We start from the raw sequence: 21,995 nt of genomic DNA, 5'->3' as shown, positions 1-21,995 counted from the left end.
TCCTTGCGTTTGCAAATAGTGTGATAAGACCATAGGTGATACGCTCAGAAGAGTTTTTTGAGTTCGCACAGTCGCAAGAAACATGCTGCTAATAGCCTATCTAGTTTATGTCAAAGGGCAGCTCATGTTTTTTATTATTTAAGGTCGCGAACAAAAACATTGCATGACTCAGTTACCTCTTGGTGTTGGTTCGCGGTTTCTTGCTGGTTACCTATTTCCAGTGAGTTTGAGCTATCTGTCCGATGACTTAAAATGTAGGCGTATTCAGTCTCTTATCGATAAAATGAATACAGTATTATGCTTACATGCCGCCTTGTAGTTTCCTATGCAGTTGTTTCACTATTAACAAATGCAGTTGGTTACGTGCTACCTATAGTTACTTATTAATTGAATTCTTAAGTAAAGAAATTTCACATAATTTAATAATTTCTTCATTTATTGATTTATTGGATAGTTGCGTTGGAGTGTAATGGCACATTTTTTTCAAAACTTTGCTATGTTTCCAGTAAAAGCAATTCGACTTTTTTATCCTTCTTATGACATTGACAACATGTTGTTAAAAAATCTTGGTTTTACAAAGTGTTTGCATGACCATAGCGAGGATGTCTTGCCAAGTATAATGCGTTTTCAACTTGTTATATATAATATCTTCGGAAATACTCAGCCGAATTTAACTCAATTGATTTGATTTCATTTTGTGGTTTAAGCTGCACTTTTCAAATTAGGGGTAATTTTCCTGAGATTTTATAACTATTGCTCAACGCATTGGCTTTTTGAATTTGACGCCGACTCCTGAAGATCCAGCAGAAATTTTCAACGTAACTTCTGACCCAGCTAAAAGAGTCAAATATAAAATGAATGAAGAAAACAAAATGGCCACAGCCTCGTCCCAAAATCAGAATTGTTCTTTGGGTGAAAAAAAGTATCAAAGTTTCATTTGCAACAAAACATACACTTCAAAAGAAACTTCGAAAAAACATGCAAAAGAAACTTTCAAGTGCAAGGTTTGTGACAAAGATATTAAAAAAGAGAATTGCATAGCTCACAATCGTATCCATACTGGGGAAAAACCATTCAAATGTTATCAATGTGGAAAATGTTTTACTCAAAAAACCAACTTGAAAACTCATTTGAAAAGTCATTCTACAGAGAAACCTTTCACGTGCCAAGTTTGTGAAAAATCATTTGCCTTAAAACAAACTTTAAAATGCCATATGAAAACACACACTGGAGAGAAGCAACATCCCTGTGAAGTCTGTGGAAGGTTATTTGCAACAGCGGCAACGAGGCAATCTCATATGAAAGTGCATACTGGTGAACGCTCACATAAATGTGAGCTTTGTGATAAATCATTTTCCCGAAAAGGTACTTTGAAAAGTCATATGATTGTTCACACCCGGGAAAAGCCATTCTCATGTCAAATTTGTAACAAAGGATTCACTCATCGAAGCACAGTGATAACTCATATGCGAACTCACACTGGTGAACGACCCTATTCATGTAATCTTTGTGAGAAAACTTTCACTCAATCGTGTCATCTAAGGACCCACCAGAAAATTCATACAACGGATTCCAAATGTTTTACTTGTACAATCTGTGAAAAAACATTTCGTCAGCTCCGAAATCTAAATCAACATACAAACATGCACAACGGACAGGAGAATTATTCATGTGATTTTTGTCAGAAAAAATTCCGGGTATCCAGTCAATTAGCCGTTCACGTTCGAACGCATACTGGCGAACGTCCTTACTCTTGTCAACATTGTGATTATAAGGCAGCTACAAATTCTTCCTTAAAAGGTCACGTCAGAACTCAACACACAAGCGAGTGCCCTTATGTTTGCGATGTGTGTGACAAATCATATGCTCGGTTGGATTACTTAAAAGCTCACATGTGCAAAGAACATTAATACAAGTGTTCAAGAAAATAATTTTTCACTTTGTTATTTGAACTTAAGTGTTTGTATGTTGGAGAACATTTGCCACTTGTTGTTCTGTTTTATTACGATTGTCGTTAAATGTCTATAGTGCATAGTAGGCTAATTAATTGTACTTTTAACCTGGCTGCTTTTGCATAAGGTTTTCCGCACATGTAACTTACTTCGTTCATTGTCGGACTTGTGTGTATTCACTGCAACCGTGTAATAACATGAACTTGTCTCCTACGACCTACATCATCGTCAGTCAAATGACGAAAAGGGTCAAGGACAAAGCTAATGACGATATTTTGCCTTAATGTCCTTGCTAGTGAATAAATGGTTATAGTTAGTAAAATGTAGTTGTTTGAAGTTGAAACTTCATTGCAATAATGACAATGAAATCAACTTGTACCACAATTTGCAACATGGAAATTGTGCACGTTCCTTTCTATCATGTTAACATAAATGTTTGCTTGCCTTGAAAATGTCGTTTGTGTTAGTTATTACGGAGTTGAAAACTGTAAAAACCAATAATAACGTCATCATTAGAATTTTCAACTTGTTTCATGCAAGTTTTCTGTGCTTAGCTATCTGGGGAAAGTGGAGAAATACAATTTATAAACAATTTTACTGTCTTACATTGACCATTGGCAAGCTGCTTTATTAATCTTACAAAATTTGGGTATACTACATGTTAACGTTTGTGAAAATAGTTCTTCGAATATACTTTTATGTTGAAGTTATCATGCAGAAATGTTTCAATTTACGCCCATTACTGTAGTCTCAGACTTTCGTGCAATATTTTTCTTAACTTATAACTGTAACTCCTTCTTAACTATAGCTTCTTTACGAGCAAGTTCAAAAACTAATTGACCTTAAATCAAAGAGTTTATAGTTAACAACCAATAGCTAGTAAATACGTTGGAAAAATATTTTTTGATAATTGTGTTAAGCAGTTATTACCAAAATTGCATCATAAATCAGGTCTTCAATTATGACGAATTTTATGGCGTTTATGACGACACTACGTGAAAACGATATGCTTGGTAACTGAGTTTGTATTAAAGATGTTAATGGTGGTATATCACTTCTACCACATATGCTCAAAGCTACTGTAGCTTAGGGTTGCCATACGTCCGGATTTCCCCGGACATGTCCGGACTTGGGGCGCCTCTCTATAAGTTTTAGTACCCCTGTTCTAGTTGAAGATGCGAGCCGAATATGTTAAGTGCTAAAATTTAATTTTGTTATTGTTTTACTGTAGAATATGGCTAAGCGAAAATGTAAATTCACGGATGAAATGCAAGCAAAACATCCATGCATCAGAAAGGGTAGAAATGAATGAGAAGCAGAGTGTTTAGTTTGCAAACCGGGAACATTCTTCTCAGTTTCACACATACAGACAATGTGTTCATACCTCATTTTAAAAACCGCTAGTGGGCACTAAAGAGTGTCCTGATTTTAAGCCACGAAAATATGGTAACCCTACTATAGCTAGATCGCGTTTGGGATGATATACGTCTCCATACGAAAGTGATTGGTAGCAGGTAATGTTTATTTTCAGCTTAAAAATGTCATAGAGGACAGTACAAGAACTGGAAATACATTTTTGTTTTTCCCGCATTTCACGGTATCGGACTATTCAACAACCGTCACGACTAAACTATACTTACTGCAAGTTAGCATTTACATTAAATTGATTTTTTGAGTAAAATATTTTCCACATTGACCGCAGTTGTATGGTTTTTACCCGGTATGCATTCTATTGTGAGCTGCTTGATCATCTTTTTTAACATCTTTGTCACAAAACTTGCATTTGAAAGTTTCTTCTTTTAAACATTTTTCGACATGTTTCGTCGAAATATCTGACATAATGACCAATTGCAGACGCTCGCACTATTGAATGCGGTTAGCAAATAAAGCTGTGTCACTTGGCCTGCTCTTTTCAGGGAGGGTTCCTTGATGAACGACCAAGAGCCAAAGCAAATTTCACCACAGCTATGTCATAAATCACACTGCAAAATATCATCACGCAGATTACTGAAGCAAGTGAGAAAAAAAATGTTGCCAACTGCAAACGTTTGCTCAATTTTTCAACACTGCATGTCGATTGAAAATGTAACAAATGACAAATTCTTCTGTGTTTTACAATTATTCCACGACAAGTGCTGATGATTTACAGCTAATTATTAATGGGAACTCAATACGCTTCTTTTCAACCAGGAATGATTAATCTTCTTGTTGATTCAAACCTGTATGAAGTTATTACAGTTTTTGCACCATTCAACAATATGCTATAGTTATTGCAACACCTGTTACTATGGAAACACAATATGCTTGATTTGCGTCACACCTGCGCATCCATTAGTAATCGTCAGTTTGAGCAAGTTAATCCAATGCGCCGGAAGAAAGCTGTTAATCTGGATTAAACCATAGTTTCCTCATGTTAACATTCCTAGTAACTAAAATAATACATAGTTTTTGTCTGCGCAGTTATTGTACCGTGTGAAATACGTGGCTATATCCTGCACATTATATTCCATTTGAAGGTCGATGTTGGTCAAGGCTATTTTCCAACTTTAGCTTATTGCATATTAGCCTAGCGCCCTATAGACATTCCTTGTCTCCTATAAAGGACACCGTATAACGGTTTAAGTCTACTGTCAATTTGTTCAACCAGAGATTATCCCGTTCATGTCTAACCTATCGCGCAGTATACCAATGTACATTATTGCAAGGGTAGACAAATGGTAGTTGACCGTGATATTTTTTACTTTCGGTCGCGAACAACTTTTTAAATTTGACAACGTGATTATATTGCGAAGTTTTAATCTGCCCCCACAACATTACAGTAATGTCACGTGACTGCATAAGGTCATTTAGACTTACGCAATGATTTCATAAAATCAACGACCAGTCCACCAAAAACTTTGTTCGTAACACCATTATTTCGTCACTTTCCGCTATATTTGTTTATATTCTTTTTAGTTACTTATATTAATTTCAAGTGTAACCAGGGTGCGCCCAAAATGTGAAGAACGAAATTTGTTTTAATGCCTTGAAATGAATTCTCATATTTTACGTACAATAGTTGGTGTGACAGTTTGTCAGCTATTGCCAGGTCCTAGAGACAACGGCTGCCGCACCAACCGCGATGACTCAATTATGGCCACAATTACGGGTCTCACACAAACTGTCCGGACGTTTCACATATTGAGAGGCAGCAACACGCAAACCAAATCAAAACTAGCAGGGGTTTCACTGAAAGTACTTATTTCTGAGTCAAAATATAAAACAACTAATATACTGTCGTACAGCCGGCCAAATCTACAATTACCTGTAGCTCAAACAAAACCTCCCCATAAGCTCGGCAATTATTACGTCACTCCACGAAACACGAAATCATTATAGACCAGCAGAGGGGAAATAACAAGCGGAAGAAGGGAAGCCTTAAGTTCAAGCAAAAGGAAAGAGTAGAGACAAAATAACACAGCACAAAAATAAATTCGACTGATAAATAAATACTTCGATAAAAGAATACCACACAAATAAAGTGATGCCAAATGAAAATACATATTTAAGTGCAGTGAAAACGTTGTTTACAAGACTAAAGGTAAGATTCGCCAGAAGCCGAGGCAATAAACGAAACGTAAGAAGTATTCTATTGTGAGTAACGTAAACGAATCAGGTGAAATAATTCAAGTGGAAGATTATGTAACATTGGCAATTTATACAGTGTACAATTTTTGGAACGCCGTATACCAGTTTATTTCCTATTTATGCCTCCCTATATACAAGTGATTCCCAACCTCGGCTCCAAGCTAGCCTTCTTGCGGCTCTCATTAACCCCAGAAAATCCCTCAAAAAAAAAAATCTATTTATTATAAATAGGCGATTATTTTTTGACTTGTCAGTTGGAGTTGGAGTCAAGTTGGACATTAAATTGATTTGTGTTATTTTTCTTGTTAGTGTTGCTATTCGTTGGTACATGCTTTCATGCTTTAAAATTTTCGTTATAATTACTTGAGTGATTTCATGCGGCTCCATACGTACTCTGAAGTTTGAAATTCCAAAAAAGGTTGGGAACCACTGCTATATATACGCTATAGCTGAATGAAGCATCTCAGTTATGACAGCAAAAGCATTTGAAAATTTAATGGTCCGCTTTTCAAAAGCTTTTCGTACTTCGCGGACAAATCAGCGGCAAAAGCACAAACACTGAAAATTCCAATTTTGTTCATTTTTCATCTTTATCGTTTATGAGACATCTGAGTTGCGAGAATTTAGGACTAACTTTTGTGGGGTGCGCCAATAACCAATTGCAGACGCTCGCACCATTGAATGCGGTTAGCGAATAAAGCTGTGTCACTGGGCCTGCTCTTTTTTAGGGAGGGTTCTTTGATAAACGACCAAGAGCCAAAGCAAATTTCACCACAGCTATGTCGTAAATCACATTGTAATATATCATCATTCATCACGCAGATTACTGAAGGAAGTGAGAAAAAAAATGTTGCCAACTGCAAGCGTTTGCTCAATTTTTCAACACTGCATGTCGATTGAAAATGTAACAAATGGCAAATTCTTCCGTATCTTTTAACTATTCCACGACACGTGCTGATAAATTGCAGTTAATTTTATTAATGGAAATTCAATACGCTTCTTTCAAACCACGAACGATTTATCTTCTTGTTGATTAAAACCTGTATGAACTTTTGCAATATTTTCAGCATTTAGGATTAGCCAATACCGCGCGGAACTATACATAGTACCGAATCTCTCTAACCGAATTACTTCGTCGTTCCCGTTGCGCGGTGCTTTTAAAGTGATTAGCTGATTACTTTAAGGTTTTAAGAAGTGTGTTTTTCAAAGGATTGTTTCAATTAAACCCTAATGCCAATTTGAGCGTTTGCTCTTCTATTTTAGCTAACAAATGTCAAATAAAGTCGCAAAGAGCCGGGGTGATATGGGGTAATCTGCAGCGGGGCCATGGAGGCAAAAATTGCTCTTGATGAAAGATTCGCTTTACATAAAGTACCGACAGGTTACAGAGCACTGACAAAGTAACGAACTACTGTTCAGAAACAGTACAGAAGACCGGTACTGTCGGTACTTTTTTGCTGACTACCGCTATCTTTGCTGACGTTATACTTTACTCTACTTTCAGCCCACCTCTGGTAGCATTCAAGGATATGCTGTAGCAATTGGACGCTTGTTACCATGGAAACACAACATGCAGCATTTGCGTCACAACAGTTAATCTTTACTTTTGTTTCCTCACTGTGACATTTCCAATGGCTGGATTAATTGATTGTCTATACAACTATGAAGCTGATGTGAATTACGTGGCTTTTAATTCGCAGTATATATTTCCATGCAGCTATGTACTGTTCGCATTACAGCAGTCGCAACATCATTAACGCTTTCAGACAGCGCATTTGCATAAACCTTTAAAATTTCTTTTGCAGGATATATTGGACGGTTAGACGTAAAGGAAAACCTGCGAATTAAAAGGCACGCGTTGATAATCTTTTCGGTGCTCTCCTGCACGGCGAACCTTGGAACTGCAGAAGGTGGTAAGTGATGATAATGTGACATGTTTGCCATACGCAGCGCTTCCCAGTAAATGGAAAGCGTTGTAATTTTAGAATTCTCACCATTTCATTCCACGTTTACGAAAGTAGATCTCTAGAAAGTTTCCAAACTTGTTTCTTAGATGATTTGAAACCTTGTGAAACAATGACGCGATTGATTGAAGAAAGATTTATGAAGAAAAATCCGCGTATTATGGATGGTCCAGAGCGCCCACAGTGTGACCAGGATGGTAAATTCCTCCCGAAGCAGTGCCTTTCTTTTACCGGGGCCTGTTGGTGCAGCAAGCCTGATGGATCTGTACTCCCTGACACGATGACCTACAACGACGGCCCGCTTGAGTGCTGCTTGGATGTCTATCGCCAGTCTGAGGAAATTGTGAAAAATAATCCGGGAATACAGGATGGACCTTGGTTCCCGAAATGTGCCGACGACGGGAATTGGATGCTCGAGCAGTGCTACGGCTTTACCGGGGATTGTTGGTGCGTCGATTCACGTGGAAATAGTTTGCCCGGCCGTTTTGATATTGATACGGGCAAAGTTTCCTGCCAATGAAAGGTATATACGCGTTATCGCCATTTGGGCTATAGCTGCGCTAAACGCGCGCTTAGATTATATACGTTTTTGTCAACGTAACAGAAAATTTCATCAAGAAATATTTGGTAATATAGGACAATGGCACTTATACAGTATTTTGGCAAGAGCTGCAATCTGTATTAAATGTTTATGTTTTGGGCATGCAATAAAACAGTTATTTTATTTCTTACAGCAGTCTTTGGCTTGAGCTACGAGAAAATGATGAAGTCTTCATTGTGTTAATATACTTACAAAAAGTACAAGAAAATTATTAAGTCCATATAATCAAGAACTGTAATATTTCAAAATTTGCAATAGAAAGTTTTCTGTCTATTACCGTGCTTTTAAGATATTAAACATGCGTTTGAGCATCAAGCAAGAAACGACATTTCTGATTTCACAATAAAGAAATATCTGTGTGACTGAGTTTTTCTTAAAAAAAAAGATTAAACTTGCGCCTGTCGATACCCTAAATAAATTATCCGAGGCAATATTTCAGCAAAGTAGTGATTACGTAGATTACCTTGCCAGCAACGTTTATTTACAAACCGGGTAAAACATTCTACAACAGTAACAACAACATTATACAAAACCCAACATATAATTAACACTGCAATTGAGCAATTATTCTATTAATTATAAACATCACAGTTGCAAGAAACACCTTAAAGCTCAAAAACGCAACAAAATAATATTACTGAATTAAAAAACGAAATATAGGGAGTAATTTGTATCTTCTTTGGCGATTTTTCTATTTTCTGGAAACAAGGCGGTCATGTTGGTTGAAGCCATAGCGCCGCTATAACACGTGTTCGGTTGGATAACAAGAAAGTTTTTGTTCTCTTACATGCAATAACAAAACATAATGGAAACCTTAGAAAATAGATAAAAAAAACAGTTGTGGAACAATCGGAGAAAGAGGAATAATGGTGTCATAAAATAATAAGCACAATGGATACTGAAAAAGATGCAGCCTGATAAGCTCAGTCTCATATAAAGAGTGGTCCAAAATGTCATATTGGGTTGCCCACGTCATTATACCAGTTGCCTTGTGAACAAGTGATACAACAATAGATGTACGACAAACGAAATAATGTATATTGACATGAATTCAATAGAAACAAATACACTTACAGTCGCAAGCAACAATTTTCCAAAAACACGTTTCATAACCGTAAATCTTTATAAAGCGCTATCACTGCCTACAACCGGGCTTGGACTTATTAATTAGTCAGTTGCGTCGTAAGTAATCATTCCAGTCATAAATCCATCCGTACGATAATATCAAAGCAGTTACTGTCAAAATGAATTACGTTACAAGATAGAATATGTTTGAGTTTACCATGTTGTTTTCGTTTATATTTTACCGATACTTACAATATGACTTCTAAAATTTTTATTTTGACAGTGGGCGACGTTCTAGTCTCAACTTAATTTACTAGTATTATTACAGAGATTTCCCTTTTTCCATTTGCTTGTTTCTTTGCAAAAACCTTACGCCGACTATTCTGGTTGTCGTATAACTTATAAAACAACAGCACTTTTAGTGTTTTAACTCTTGAATTGAAACTCTTGTCGCGGTAGTTAAATAATTGCTTTTTTTGCAGCAAAAAAACTTGATTTCCCAGCTTTTGGACGTTAATCCAGCAAGACGGCTGACCGCTACTGAGGTTACGTCCCATCCATGGACGCTGGACAGCCTGGACGCCACCGCCCCTAATCCAACTAACGTGCTCGACCTCATGAAGGACTACGCTAAGGAAATGAAGGACTGCGCAAATAACGGAGAGGTAAAAAACTGGCAAAATTGTTGTTTGTTTTAGCTGTTTTGACACCTTATTCAACGGCTACGGTTCTTGTATTGCACAGCTACAACGTGTTTTGTGTTTTAAGGACGATCCTGATGAAAATTCGGACCTATTCGGGAAAGATACTGCAGCGACTGATGACGAGGTTAGATGATACCAGGATAAGATAACTTCCAGCAAAGCGCTTGTAATAATATAATGTACTGCACAGGACAAACGACCCGAATCTTCGGACTCACAACCTTCTCGAAGCTCTGAAAGTGCTTCAAAGCACAAGAAATCGGCGAAATCTGCTCCTCCCAGCAACGCCACGAATCACATTGCCCATAGGATGGCACCGGTCGTGCATTCTGCAAACACTGACAACGCGAGGAGAGGAAGCTTGCCTGCTATTCACAAAGTAATTGCTTTGTTGTGTTTCGCACTATATGACCACACTGTAGTAGAGTTAAATTATTTTTAAACTACGTCATGGTTTTCTCAACCGAGCCTGCTCGTCCCTGAGCAAAGATACAATTGTGAAGGATGTTGAAATAAACGAAATACAACTGGTACTTTAGAATTCGCCGACAAAGAAGCCGATGAGCACACCGCGAAAGATCTACGACAACAAGACCATGGCGAAGCAGAGCTCGTCTCCTGTTGGGGTAAACCCCGGACCGTCACGAGTGAACAGATCTCCTGTGCAAGGGGTTGGCCCGTCGAGGGAAAATAAAAGTAACGGCCATCGTCTCATCCCGGCCACGGACCACGGTCTACACCACGGCCATAGCAACCACTTGCACAGTCGGCCGAAGCAGGAGACCAATTCCGGGGGCCGCTTGCTGTCCGCCAATCGGCCCACAACTCCCGGGGGCCTGGACAATGTCCACCATCACGGGGGACGCCCGCGGTCGCCCGTTTCGTCTCCGCTGCTAACCCCCCGTTTCCCGCAAGACGGGGCACGCGCAGGTTTGCAATCCGCCAATAAGAATAAGAAGAAAAAAGCGGCTCCGACCAAAGGCTGACTGGCGTCGTCTTCTTTTTCACTCCCATTCGTGCAGTGCATCGTTTTATGAAGTCGCCTCGCCGCCAATGCGTGTAAAGTTTTCTGCGGAAGAGATGCCAAGTGATTCCATGCCTAAGCGATGACTTGTACTTTATGATTACCGTATCAGTATATTTAACGCGATCATAGCCATATATGTCCACTGTGACGTATTTTGATTTAAACCGCAAACGCCGGTTTATTAATTCGTACTAAATATCATTGACCAGAAAACTTTTTCGTTCATAGATTCTTCAGCATTTCAATCGCACACTTTGCTTAAAGCAGCTTGTAGCTTATTGCTGGTTTAAAACAAAATAAACCATAAAATCGACCTTGTATTTTTATGAGGTATTGTTTAAGGTTTACACTGTGAAGTATACTGATAAGTTTATATCAGAGACGGTGTTCGTTTATGCTTTTTCCAGAATGCCATTTTCCACTGTCTTTTCTTTTACTAGTTTGTCTTACCTACTTTATTGTTGTTGGTATTTTTTCACCGCGCCTGTAGCTTTCTCTAAATAAACTGTCAGCGAGCGGTTCACCTGTGATGTGGTTTTCGTACACCAATGTTTTACCACCGAAACATTTCCAACCATTTTGAATAATTTTGTTCCTCATGTGGTCTCTGAAATAAGTCCAAATTCAACAACTTGTCTAGGAATGCAATATGCCTGAAAATATTATCACAGTATGGATATAGACAGTAAAATGTTTTAAAATGGAAATTTTGACTGAAGTCGAAAAAAAAACAAATGAAAAGCATCAAACTTCTACTTCTCTACAAGTTTTTAATCTGTAACGAAACTTTTCCCGTTTATGTAGCCTGGCTTAATTTCACGTTTACGGTGGCGCGCCTTTAACTATGAATAATTGTGGGTAACCTTCACCTGTAAGACTGTGTAGCGTTATCACGCTGATAAAACAAACCGATCATCTTCGAAAAGTCACATTTAATTGGTCTCCGCCAGACACCGATTTAAAACAAGGCCAAAAAGCAACAATCTTTATATTGAACGAGGGTTCCAAATCAAGTGATTAAAATATTTAACAACAAACACGCAAAAGGTGCTAATTGGTAAAAACGCATCAACGGAAAACACTCTAAGCAACTACGCAACACGTGACGAACAAAGTTTGTGACAAATCTAGTTCCCTTTTTGGTATTTTAAAGTTTCGACCAGTGGTTCTCAACGTTTTTACCACATGCCTTCCCAGACACTATCACTTTCTTCCTGTCAAACAAATTTAAATTCAACTTTATGTTGAACCTTGAAAGCTTTAATCCTTACTTGGAAAATTAACTGAAAAATTCGAGGAGAAAAGCGTATCAGCTTGGATCGAAGTTTTCTGCGTTCTTCTTTTATTGGTCAAAATCTTGGTATAACATTTAACTAAATATTTGTAGTTGATGGAAATGGCATAAATGTTTGCTCTGCCACCATAGCTAATTTGGCGTACTTAGCACAGACTTGGAAATCTAACCACATCAATTGGGTTTTCAAGACATGGATTGGTTTTATGCTATCATCATTTTGTAAATATTTTGGTAATTTTTGTTTAACTTTTACCTGCGGCGTACTTCAAATAAAATAGTCAAGGAACTGTTTATTGGTACAATTATGACTTCTCAGAAGGCCTACTTTTGAGTTATTGCTGAATACTACCAACCTTTCTGATGTTACCGCTATAAATGAAACGTGATATCATCTGTCCGATTTGAAAAGGATAGCTATAGCAGCCTAACCAGTCTACACTCTACACCTTCTGAGCACAAGTAACGTTAAAAATAATTTTTTTATTTACTTATCTCAAACTTCGGGCTTTTCCATTAACAGTTTTCACTTCTCAATCCTTCCTTAGAAAACATTTCCTTTCAGGAATAAAGAATTCCTCCTTAAGTGAGCCAATTGGCTCCCAGTTGAATCATTCGTTAATTACGTAACATTACATTTACATTACTTTACATTTTATTACATTTACTACATTTATTTGCAAAACTAAAACATCCAACAACTGAACAATATTTACAGAAAATTACATTCACTAACTACGTGTTTTGCAATCGTAATAAAATAAAACAAGTGGCAATTGTTCTCCAACATACAAACACTGAACTTCAAATAACAAAGAGACAAATTGTATTCTTGAACACTTGTATTAATGTTCTTTGCATATATGAGCTTTTAAGTAATCCAACAGAGCATATGATTTGTCACACACATCGCAAACATAAGGGCACTCGCCTGTGTGTTGAGTTCTGACGTGCCTTTTTAAGGTAGAATTTTTAGCTGCCTTATAATCACAATGTTGACAAGAGTAAGGACGTTCGCCAGTATGCGTTCGAATGTGATTGGATAAATGGCCTGATTCCCGAAAAGACATCTGACAAAAATCACATAAGTAATTCTTCCGTCCATTGTGCATGTTTGTATGGTTATTTAGATTTCGGAGCTGACGAAATGTTTTTTCACAGATTGTACAAGTAAAACATTTTGAATCCGTTGTATGAATTTTCTGATGGGTCCTTAGATTAGACGATCGAATGAAAGTTTTCTCACAAAGATTACATGAATACGGTCGTTCACCAGTGTGAGTTCTCATATGAGTTATCACTGTGCTTCGATGAGCGAATCCTTTGTTACAAATTTGACATGAGTATGGCTTTTCCCGGGTGTGAACAACCATATGACTTTTCAAATTATTTTTTTGGGAAAATGATTTATCACAAAGCTCACATTTATGTGAGCGTTCACCAGTATGCACTTTCATATGAGATTGCCTCGTTCCCGTTGTTGCAAATAACCTTCCACAGACTTCACAGGGATGTTGCTTCTCTCCAGTGTGTGTTTTTATATGGCATTTTAAAGTTGGTTTTAAGGCAAACGATTTTTCACAAACTTGGCAGGTGAAAGGTTTCTCTGTAGAATGACTTTTCAAATGAGTTTTCAAGTTGTTTTTTTGAGTAAAAGATTTTCCACATTGATCGCATTTGTATGGTTTTTCCCCAGTATGGATACGATTGTGAGCTGCGTAATTATTTTTTTTAATATCTTTGTCACAAACCTTGCACTTGAAAATTTCTTTTACATGTTTCGTCAAGCTATCTTTTGAGTTCATCGTTTCGTTGCAAAAGAGAAATTGACAAATTTCTTTTCCCAAAAAGAAACTCTGCGACGAGGCTGTGTCTACTTTGTAGCTTCGGGCATTTTTGACTTATCGGCTTTTGCTGGGTCAGACGTTGAATCAGAAGAAACTGTTCCTTCCTTCCCCTTGTGTTTTGCGACGACGTTTCTACAAAAGGATTTTGCGCAAGTTGCAAACCGCAGTTGCGTTGAGCTGAGGCAATCCTTGTATTATTGTCAAAAAGTTTTCCCCTATTGTAACAGGAAATTAGATTAGGTAACGAACTGAACAAAACAAATTAGTTAAAATTGACTGAGTGTTTCTTTATATGTTTGTAGATAAAAAAGTGGAAACTGCATCATTTGCTTTTTTCCGCGTTACCTCAAAAAACATATTGCAACAGTATATACTAGGCACGGCGTCCACATAATCAACCTTCGTAGATCTTCTTGTATAGATAAGATTTACTATTATCAACAGGAAATACTGCATAGGCTAATTATTTATCATTCTAGATGTAGGTCTACAAGAGATCTCACACACAGCGCTCTCACTTCTAGGGATTTAGTTCCAAATTGCAAATTTTAGCCCTTTTTAGGGACACGTTTAGAGATTTTGATGATCTAGGGATTTTTGAAATTGTTGATAGGTATAAAGTACTTACTAAGATTTCGCTTTTAGCATGTAATCAATCTACCCCCACTAGCCATCTTTGAGGTAATATGATAAGTAGGGCGATTATTTTTTAAAAAGTCAAAACAAGTCAAATATTTGTCAAAATTGTTTAAAAAGTCAAAATTTTTTACAAACTGCATGGTCGTGGTGTCATAGAGGTTGCACTGTAGGTGAACTTGTCATTTTACATTGTACACCTTGTAGCCTACTTTATACTGTTGTAAATGGCCCATTGTCTACTTATTGCGAATCAGCTCTTGCTTATGTTTTGCTTTAGATAGCCTACATCATGTAACTTTAGTTTAGAGCAGGGGTGGGCAAGCTTTTCAGATCGGGGGCCAAAAAATATTTAAACTTAGACAAGCGGGCCATGCGAGTGCATGAAATGGACAAGACAACTACAGTTTATTAATAACATTATTTACAATAATAAGCTTGTTAGAGATGAACTGATAAAGCTAGTTAGTAACCACAAAACTATATTGAGCATTCCACACTAAAACTGCTACCTATACACGTAAGAATCACTTGTTAAAGTTTGACATTAACAAAGCCTCAAAAAAATTACTAAAAAAGCTGTTACTATACAAATCTGTAAGTATTTGCAACCTTGCTAGCCTATCCTGCAGCTTGTTCTACGTAGTACAGATTAACAACAATCGTGTGATTGAAAAGTCGCAAACAAATTTTCAACAATTGTCTTGCAGTGGTTCCCAAATTTTATCTACAGTACTCGCGTACCATTTTTTTGGATCATGCAGCTTTCTCGTACCACCTACAGTCCTACATTGTAGGACTACAAAAACCGACTTCAAGGTTTTATTACGTCGTAATAATTTACGTTCTATTTCGTCACAAAGAAACCCTGTTTTACAATCCAATGGGTGAATACCCTAAGGAATTACTTACTATTCAGGAGGGAATATAGCATGAAATTTCACGCTCTACCTAATTTATGTCATTTAAAATAATGCCGAAGACAATAAAACATCATTTGCGATAGTTTCAGTTTTTAGGTCAAAATATAATCGCCTTAGTGTGATAACATAATAGTATAACGCGCTAATTATGGTTTATGGATTTTGCATGCTATCTAGGGATTTATTGGCATAGCTTTAGGGATTTTCTGGTTTTCATTTGTGAGAGTCCTGCTGACACACACAATTAAACGTCCATTTGTCTGCATGTGATAAATGGTGTGTTCAGCATGTGGTGACTAATTCGACACTCGAACGTACTCTCCAACTCTCCAACTGCTGAACTGCAACTGGCCAGTTCCTGAGCCAACACAGTAATAACGCTCAGAGCTTCTCTATTCGAGGCGTGGTAGCCTACTGGCTTGCTTGATATTTTACAACTCAGCAAGGCAATAAGTAAGTTAACGGCTTAGTATATGTTACGAATAAAAAAGTATACGAAATTCCTATTTTGCCTTCACACACTCCCAAAATACATGGTGGTCATATCCCAGGCCACTTATTGGGAATCTAGTGTTTGCATTATCGTTCTGTCATTTTGGAAAATAATCGACTTCCATTGTCGACTTAATAAGGGTTTATTAGCGGGAGGCGTACCACTGCCCGCAGTTAAAAAACCTTGCACATTAAATTATTGCTTTCTTTCTTGTTCGTTCTGGTTCAAGTTTTTCTGTTTCTTTTGGTCTGTATCTATAAACACTACATGAAATTAGACTTAATAATTAAACTAAACTATTAATGCTGAGAAAACGACGTTTACTAAGCCGAACATCTGCACTCTCTAATCAAGAAACATATACTGCGTCTTTTGTATTGCGTTCTATGCGTTCAGGCAAGCATTCCTTCTGATATAACGTATTTCCATTATTCGATCGATGAAATTCCTAAACTTCAGTTGAATAGATTATATAACATTAAATACTGATGATCTAAATAATTTCATTTTCAATGCTTTCAATATTACTCCTATCTATTACCCTTGCTTTTTCAGAACACTGCAATTATCGTTAGTATATTTTAAAGCTTGCTCTGAATAACTTCGTGTGTAAAAACTCCTGTTAGTACGTTACCAGGTCGTTTCCAAGAAACTGTTTCCAACTTTAACCGAATGTAATTTGCATTGCGAACGCACTGTTTTGCTCGTTCACACGCTTTGAAATGCTCATGCCTTTTTTGTCGTATATTTCCGGCACATCGCACAATGTTTTATAAGCTCAAACTTCTGCGCGAGATATGCGCAGACGCAGACGTAAAGTTATAGATACTAAAGCACTAAAGAGAGCACATTTTACCCATTTTTGGCAGATAAATAATACAGAAAAGGAATCTTTACTGGCTAATGTTCAATTTATATTTGCTAAATAATGACTGATTACATCAGATTTCGACCCAGAATAAAGATGATGAAACTGAAACAATATCTGATGCATTATTATGACGTAATAAGAAACAGCGTCATAAATCATAATCATTAAGATGTGGCTCTTTGCGGTTAACACAGTAAGACGTGAGGCTCTTAGTCTCTGACTTGTTGGCCACCCCTGGCATATAACTTCATTTTGTTCTTTGTGCTCGCTCGCCTTTGCCGTCTTCAGTTTGTTACATTTTAATTCTTATCTTTTTCCTTCCGTAGCGGGGGAGGAATGTGGCGGCCTGTGTGGCAAATTTAATACCATTACGTCATTCTTGGAAATGAGTCTTCCAGTTAACAATTGAGATTTTTAAACTTTTAGTACCGCCACATCATTCTTAGGAAAGTGTTTCCAGTTAGCAATTGGAGTTTATAAACTTATAAAGTTTATACTCCTATCTATTACCCTTGCTTTTTCAGAACACTGCAATTATCGTTGGTATATTTTAAAACTTGCTCTGAATAACTTCGTGTGTGAAAACTCCTGTTAGTACATTACCAGGTCGTTTCCAAGAAACACCAAAGAAACTGTTTCCAACTTTAACCGAATGTAATTTGCATTGCAAACGCACTGTTTTTCTCGTTCACACGCTTTGAAATGCTCATGCCTTTTTTCTCGTATATTTCCGGCACATCGCACAAGGGTGTTCATAAAAAAGGATTTTAAGAACCCGTTAGCAATCAAAGCCTGTCTCCCTCCACTACAAGGTCACTGAGGGAAATTGTTCAAAGAGTTGTTATGATCTATCTTTTCTCATTCGTTCATATCCCCTCCATCACAAAACACTGAATACTCAATACTGGTACTGAAATTATAGCATGCAATGATACATATATACACTGAATGGGAAGAGTTAAAGAAACAAAATTCTATCTTGAGATGCGATGCACTTGATAAACAGGAAATTATTTGGTCTGGAAGTATTTTAGGTCAAGTCCTAATTATAACAATGGGATCTTTAACGAAAGGGAATAAGTGTCAATCAACACTATCTATTTTGAAAATGACGATGCGGGTGTTACGATGTCAATCGTGCAGAAAAACATGTTTACCAATTAAGTCGTTAATCACACACAGGTGTTGTTTGAATTCGTTGAACTCATAATGAAATGAAGAAAACATATTTGCAAAATAAGATAACATGTAGCAGAGGTAGAAAACATGTTTACGGAACAACTTGTCAATCAACTATTCTTCAATTGCATAAAAGTTATGTGTGAACAAAGAATGGTTTGTATATTATTGCAAATATAACGTTATGCAATAATTAATAGGGCGGGAAATAGCAGATGCACAATTATGTCATTGCAACTTAAAAGACAATGAAAACAGCTTCTTGCAGATTTGCCAGCTGATTTCAGCAATTAAGAAGTGTCCACATTTGCCTCAACAACGTAATGTTTGCGTCATAACAATATAAACGTTATTTCGCCTGTCTTGTATGGCCTGTTGTTAGTAATGTTTGTCAAATGTCAGATTGACTTGAGCTAATCCCAAATTGATTTAATCAGCGGCCTTTATAAGAGTGCAGTTGTTTATCTATAGTGCCTTGATTTCTTGCCAACTTGTCAAAACACTTTAATGAATGCTCATTGTTACAACCAATTCGCTTCTCACTTTACACGCAAGGTAGAAAGACCCTGGAGTGCTTTGTGAATAATTTAGTCATTGCATAGCTTAATTTTTGTACCGGTTTTGATAGCTTGTTCTTTTTCATGCTTGAAACTGAGTTGATGGGTCTGGCACGGGATTCAAATCGTCTGAGCATTATGGAACATTATGAACCTCTAAGAAATTTTGTACTGTTTGGTTTTATACGAGAAGACCGAGGCTGTTAAATATAACTCATTGCTGAGAATACACGTTGTCATTATATTTTCTTTTCACCTTGTTTACAGTAAAGATTGGCTATATTGACCGGCCGTAAGTGGGAAGGACGGAACAAACAGAGTTTCACGTGATACCAGCACTAAGCGGCATTCGATAAAGTGTTTCAGATACAGCGCTGTTAACTATAATCGTACGTTCATAATATTTTAGAACTCGGACAGATAAGTGTCCACTTGTAAACGCAGCTGCATTCGGAAAGATACTTCAAAAATCGACGTTCATTTGTTTGTACCAACTATTTTTTAAAACGTTCCAAGTGGTTACCCTAGTTTCCCAAAACGTAAAACGAACTAAACACAGGGACATTGTGTTTTTCAATATGCCCAGTCAAGTGGAAGCTATCAGCTTGTATGGCTTGGTAGATGTGGCAGCAACCGAAATTCAAGCGGGATAAAACTAACAGTATACGTTTTATATTTTGGCATAAAAGTAGTAATTATTTCTTGTTCTTACAGTTGTCTATGTTTTGGACATGATAAAGAATCTTTCAGCATAGTTTTGTCATATCATGAAGCATCAAGTAAGAAGGTACCAAGCTGAGCGTCCTTGCGTTTGCAAATAGTGTGATAAAACCATAGGTGATACCCTCAGAAGAGTTTTTTAAGTTCGCACAGTCGCAAGTAACATGCTGCTAATAGCCTATCTAGTTTATGTCAAAGGGTAGCTCATGGTTTTTATTATTTAAGGTCGCGAACAAAAACATTGCATGACTCAGTTACATCTTGGTGTTGGTTCGCGGTTACTTGCTGGTTACCTATTTCCAGTGAGTTTGAGCTATCTGTCCGATTATTTAATGTAGGCGTATTCAGTCACTTATCCGTGACATGAATATTATGGTTACATGCCGTCTTGTACTTTCTTAGGCAGTTATTTCACTTAGTTGTTAACAAATGCAGTTGGTTACGTGCTACCAATAGTTACTTATAAAGTGAATTCTTAAGTAAAGAAATTTCATTTAATTTAATAATTTCATTATTTATTTATTCAATAGCTTCGTTGTAAAGCAATTCGAAATTTTTATCATTCTTATCACATTGGTCGTTGACAACATGTTGTTAAAATATCTTGGTTTTACGAAGTGTTTGCATGACCATAGCGAGGATGTCTTGCCAAGTATAATGCGTTTTCAACTTGTTATATATAATATCTTCGGAGATACTCAGCCGAATTTAACTCAAATGATTTGATTTCATTTTGTGGTTTAAGCTGCACTTTTCAAATTAGGAGTAATTTTCCTGAGATTTTATAACTATTGCTCAATGCATTGGCTTTTTGAATTTGGCGCTGACTCCTGAAGATCCAGCAGAAATTTTCAACATAACTTCTGACCCAGCTAAAAGAGTCAAATATAAAATGAATGAAGAAAACAAAATGGCCACAGCCTTGTCCCAAAATCAGAATTGTTCTTCGGATGAAGAAAAGTATCAAAATTTCATTTGCAACAAAGCAAACACTACAAAAGAAACTGTTAAAAAACATGTCAAAAGACATGTAAAAGAAACTTTCAAGTGCAAGGTTTGTGACAAAGATATTAAAAAAGATAATTGCACAGCTCATAATCGTATCCATACCGGGGAAAAACCATACAAATGCGATCAATGTGGAAAATGTTTTACTCAAAACAGCAACTTGAGAACTCATTTGAAAAGTCATTCTACGGAGAAACCGTTCGTCTGCCAAGTTTGTGAGAAATCGTTTGCCTTAAAACAAACTTTAAAAGGCCATATGAAAACACACAATGGAGAGAAGCAACATCCCTGTGAAGTCTGTGAAAGGTTATTTGCAACAGCGGCAACAAGGCAATCTCATATGAAAGTGCATACCGGTGAACGCTCACATAAATGTGAGCTTTGTGATAAATCATTTTCCCGAAAAGATACTTTGAAAAGTCATATGATTGTTCACACCCGGGAAAAGCCACACTCATGTCAAAGTTGTAACAAAGGATTCACTCATCGAAGCACAGTGATAACTCATATGCGAACTCACACTGGTGAACGACCGTATTCTTGTAATCTTTGTGAGAAAACTTTCACTCAATCGTGTCATCTAAGGACCCATCAGAAAATTCATACATCGGATTCAAAATGTTTTACTTGTACAATCTGTGCAAAAACATTTCGTCATCTCCATCATCTAAATAATCATACAAACATGCACAATGGACAGAAGAATTACTCATGTGATTTTTGTCAGAAGTCTTTTCGGGAATCACGTTTATTATCCAGCCACATTCGAACGCATACTGGCGAACGTCCTTACTCTTGTCAACATTGTGATTATAAGGCAGCTACAAATTCTACCTTAAAAACCCACATCAGAACTCAACACACAGGCGAGTGCCCTTATGTTTGCCATGTGTGTGACAAATCATTTACTCGGTTGGATTACTTAAAAGCTCACATGTGCAAAGAACATTAATACAGGTCTTCAAGAAAATAATTTGTCACTTTGCTATTTGAACTTTAGTGTTTGTATGTTGGAGAACAATTGCCACTTGTTGCTCTGTTTTATTACGATTGTCGTTAAATGTCTATAGTGCATAGTAGGCTAATTAATTGTACTTTTAACCAGACTGCTTTTACATAAGGTTTTCCGCACATGTAACTTACTTCGTTCATGGTCGGACTTGTGTGTATTCACTGCAACCGTGTAATAACATGAACTTGTCTCCAACATCATCGTCAGTCAAATGACGAAAGGGCTCAAGGACAAAGCTAATGACGATATTTTGCCTTAATGTCGGTGCTAGTGAATAAATGGTTGTAGTTGGTAAAATGTAGTTGTTTGAAGTTGAAACTTCATTGCAATAATGACAATGAAATCAACATTGTACGACAATTTGCAAATAAACTTGCAACATGGAAATTGTGCACGTTCCTTTCTATCATGTTAACATAAATGTTTGCTTGCCTTGAAAATGTCGTTTGTGTTAGTTATTACGGAGTTGAAAACAGTAAAAACCAATAATAACGTCATCATTAGAATTTTCAACT

At 37.0% G+C, this 21,995-nt stretch overlaps 5 protein-coding genes across 8 annotated transcripts; 4 read left to right on the top strand and 1 right to left on the bottom strand.

The window, feature by feature from the left end:
• Positions 1-709: 709 nt before the first annotated feature.
• On the top strand, positions 710-2,544 carry LOC143454361 (uncharacterized). Its single transcript, XM_076955003.1, has one exon. It carries the CDS (start codon positions 855-857, stop codon positions 1,908-1,910), a length of 1,056 nt encoding a protein of 351 aa, XP_076811118.1. The 5' UTR covers positions 710-854; the 3' UTR covers positions 1,911-2,544.
• A 4,217-nt stretch (positions 2,545-6,761) lies between these two features.
• On the top strand, positions 6,762-8,425 carry LOC143454546 (equistatin-like). Of its 3 annotated transcripts, none has more exons than XM_076955019.1 (3): positions 6,762-7,492; positions 7,633-8,066; positions 8,281-8,425. In XM_076955019.1, exon 2 carries the CDS (start codon positions 7,656-7,658, stop codon positions 8,061-8,063), a length of 408 nt encoding a protein of 135 aa, XP_076811134.1. In that variant the 5' UTR covers positions 6,762-7,492; positions 7,633-7,655; the 3' UTR covers positions 8,064-8,066; positions 8,281-8,425. The 3 variants fall into 3 exon arrangements, with proteins under 3 accessions (XP_076811134.1, XP_076811133.1, XP_076811132.1); XM_076955018.1 differs by having other exon boundaries at positions 6,839-7,489; positions 8,278-8,425; XM_076955017.1 differs by having other exon boundaries at positions 6,842-7,492; positions 8,278-8,425.
• Positions 8,426-8,567: 142 nt separating this feature from the next.
• LOC143454393 (uncharacterized) lies at positions 8,568-14,325 on the bottom strand. 2 transcript variants are annotated; one of them, XM_076955006.1, is made up of 3 exons: positions 12,726-14,325; positions 11,391-11,547; positions 8,568-8,926 (listed from the first exon to the last, which is right to left on the bottom strand). In XM_076955006.1, exon 1 carries the CDS (start codon positions 14,037-14,039, stop codon positions 13,080-13,082), a length of 960 nt encoding a protein of 319 aa, XP_076811121.1. In that variant the 5' UTR covers positions 14,040-14,325; the 3' UTR covers positions 8,568-8,926; positions 11,391-11,547; positions 12,726-13,079. The 2 variants fall into 2 exon arrangements, with proteins under 2 accessions (XP_076811121.1, XP_076811120.1); XM_076955005.1 differs by lacking the exon at positions 8,568-8,926 and having other exon boundaries at positions 11,297-11,547.
• On the top strand, positions 9,465-11,253 carry LOC143449000 (uncharacterized). Its single transcript, XM_076949012.1, has 5 exons — positions 9,465-9,491; positions 9,692-9,874; positions 9,978-10,037; positions 10,104-10,292; positions 10,453-11,253. Exons 1-5 carry the CDS (start codon positions 9,465-9,467, stop codon positions 10,897-10,899), a joined length of 906 nt encoding a protein of 301 aa, XP_076805127.1. The 3' UTR covers positions 10,900-11,253.
• A 5,882-nt stretch (positions 14,326-20,207) lies between the features above and the next one.
• Positions 20,208-21,986, top strand: LOC143454345 (uncharacterized). Its single transcript, XM_076955001.1, has one exon. The coding sequence runs from the start codon at positions 20,353-20,355 to the stop codon at positions 21,418-21,420; it is 1,068 nt and encodes a 355-aa protein (XP_076811116.1). The 5' UTR covers positions 20,208-20,352; the 3' UTR covers positions 21,421-21,986.
• Positions 21,987-21,995: the final 9 nt, after the last annotated feature.

Source organism: Clavelina lepadiformis, chromosome 1, assembly GCF_947623445.1.
Source record: "Clavelina lepadiformis chromosome 1, kaClaLepa1.1, whole genome shotgun sequence".
Lineage (NCBI taxonomy): Eukaryota > Metazoa > Chordata > Ascidiacea > Aplousobranchia > Clavelinidae > Clavelina > Clavelina lepadiformis.
This window is presented reverse-complemented; position numbering and strand designations above follow the sequence as displayed.

Excerpts from the sequence above, each read along its gene's own strand:
- LOC143454361 (XM_076955003.1), top strand. The coding sequence starts at position 855 with ATGAATGAAGAAAACAAAATGGCCACAGCCTCGTCCCAAAATCAGAAT.
- LOC143454546 (XM_076955019.1), top strand. The coding sequence starts at position 7,656 with ATGACGCGATTGATTGAAGAAAGATTTATGAAGAAAAATCCGCGTATT.
- LOC143449000 (XM_076949012.1), top strand. The coding sequence starts at position 9,465 with ATGACTTCTAAAATTTTTATTTTGACA. Across the intron at positions 10,038-10,103 it reads CTGCAGCGACTGATGACGAG|GACAAACGACCCGAATCTTC; the intron begins GTTAGATGATAC and ends TGTACTGCACAG. Across the intron at positions 10,293-10,452 it reads GCTTGCCTGCTATTCACAAA|AATTCGCCGACAAAGAAGCC; the intron begins GTAATTGCTTTG and ends CTGGTACTTTAG.
- LOC143454393 (XM_076955006.1), bottom strand. The coding sequence starts at position 14,039 with ATGAACTCAAAAGATAGCTTGACGAAACATGTAAAAGAAATTTTCAAG.
- LOC143454345 (XM_076955001.1), top strand. The coding sequence starts at position 20,353 with ATGAATGAAGAAAACAAAATGGCCACAGCCTTGTCCCAAAATCAGAAT.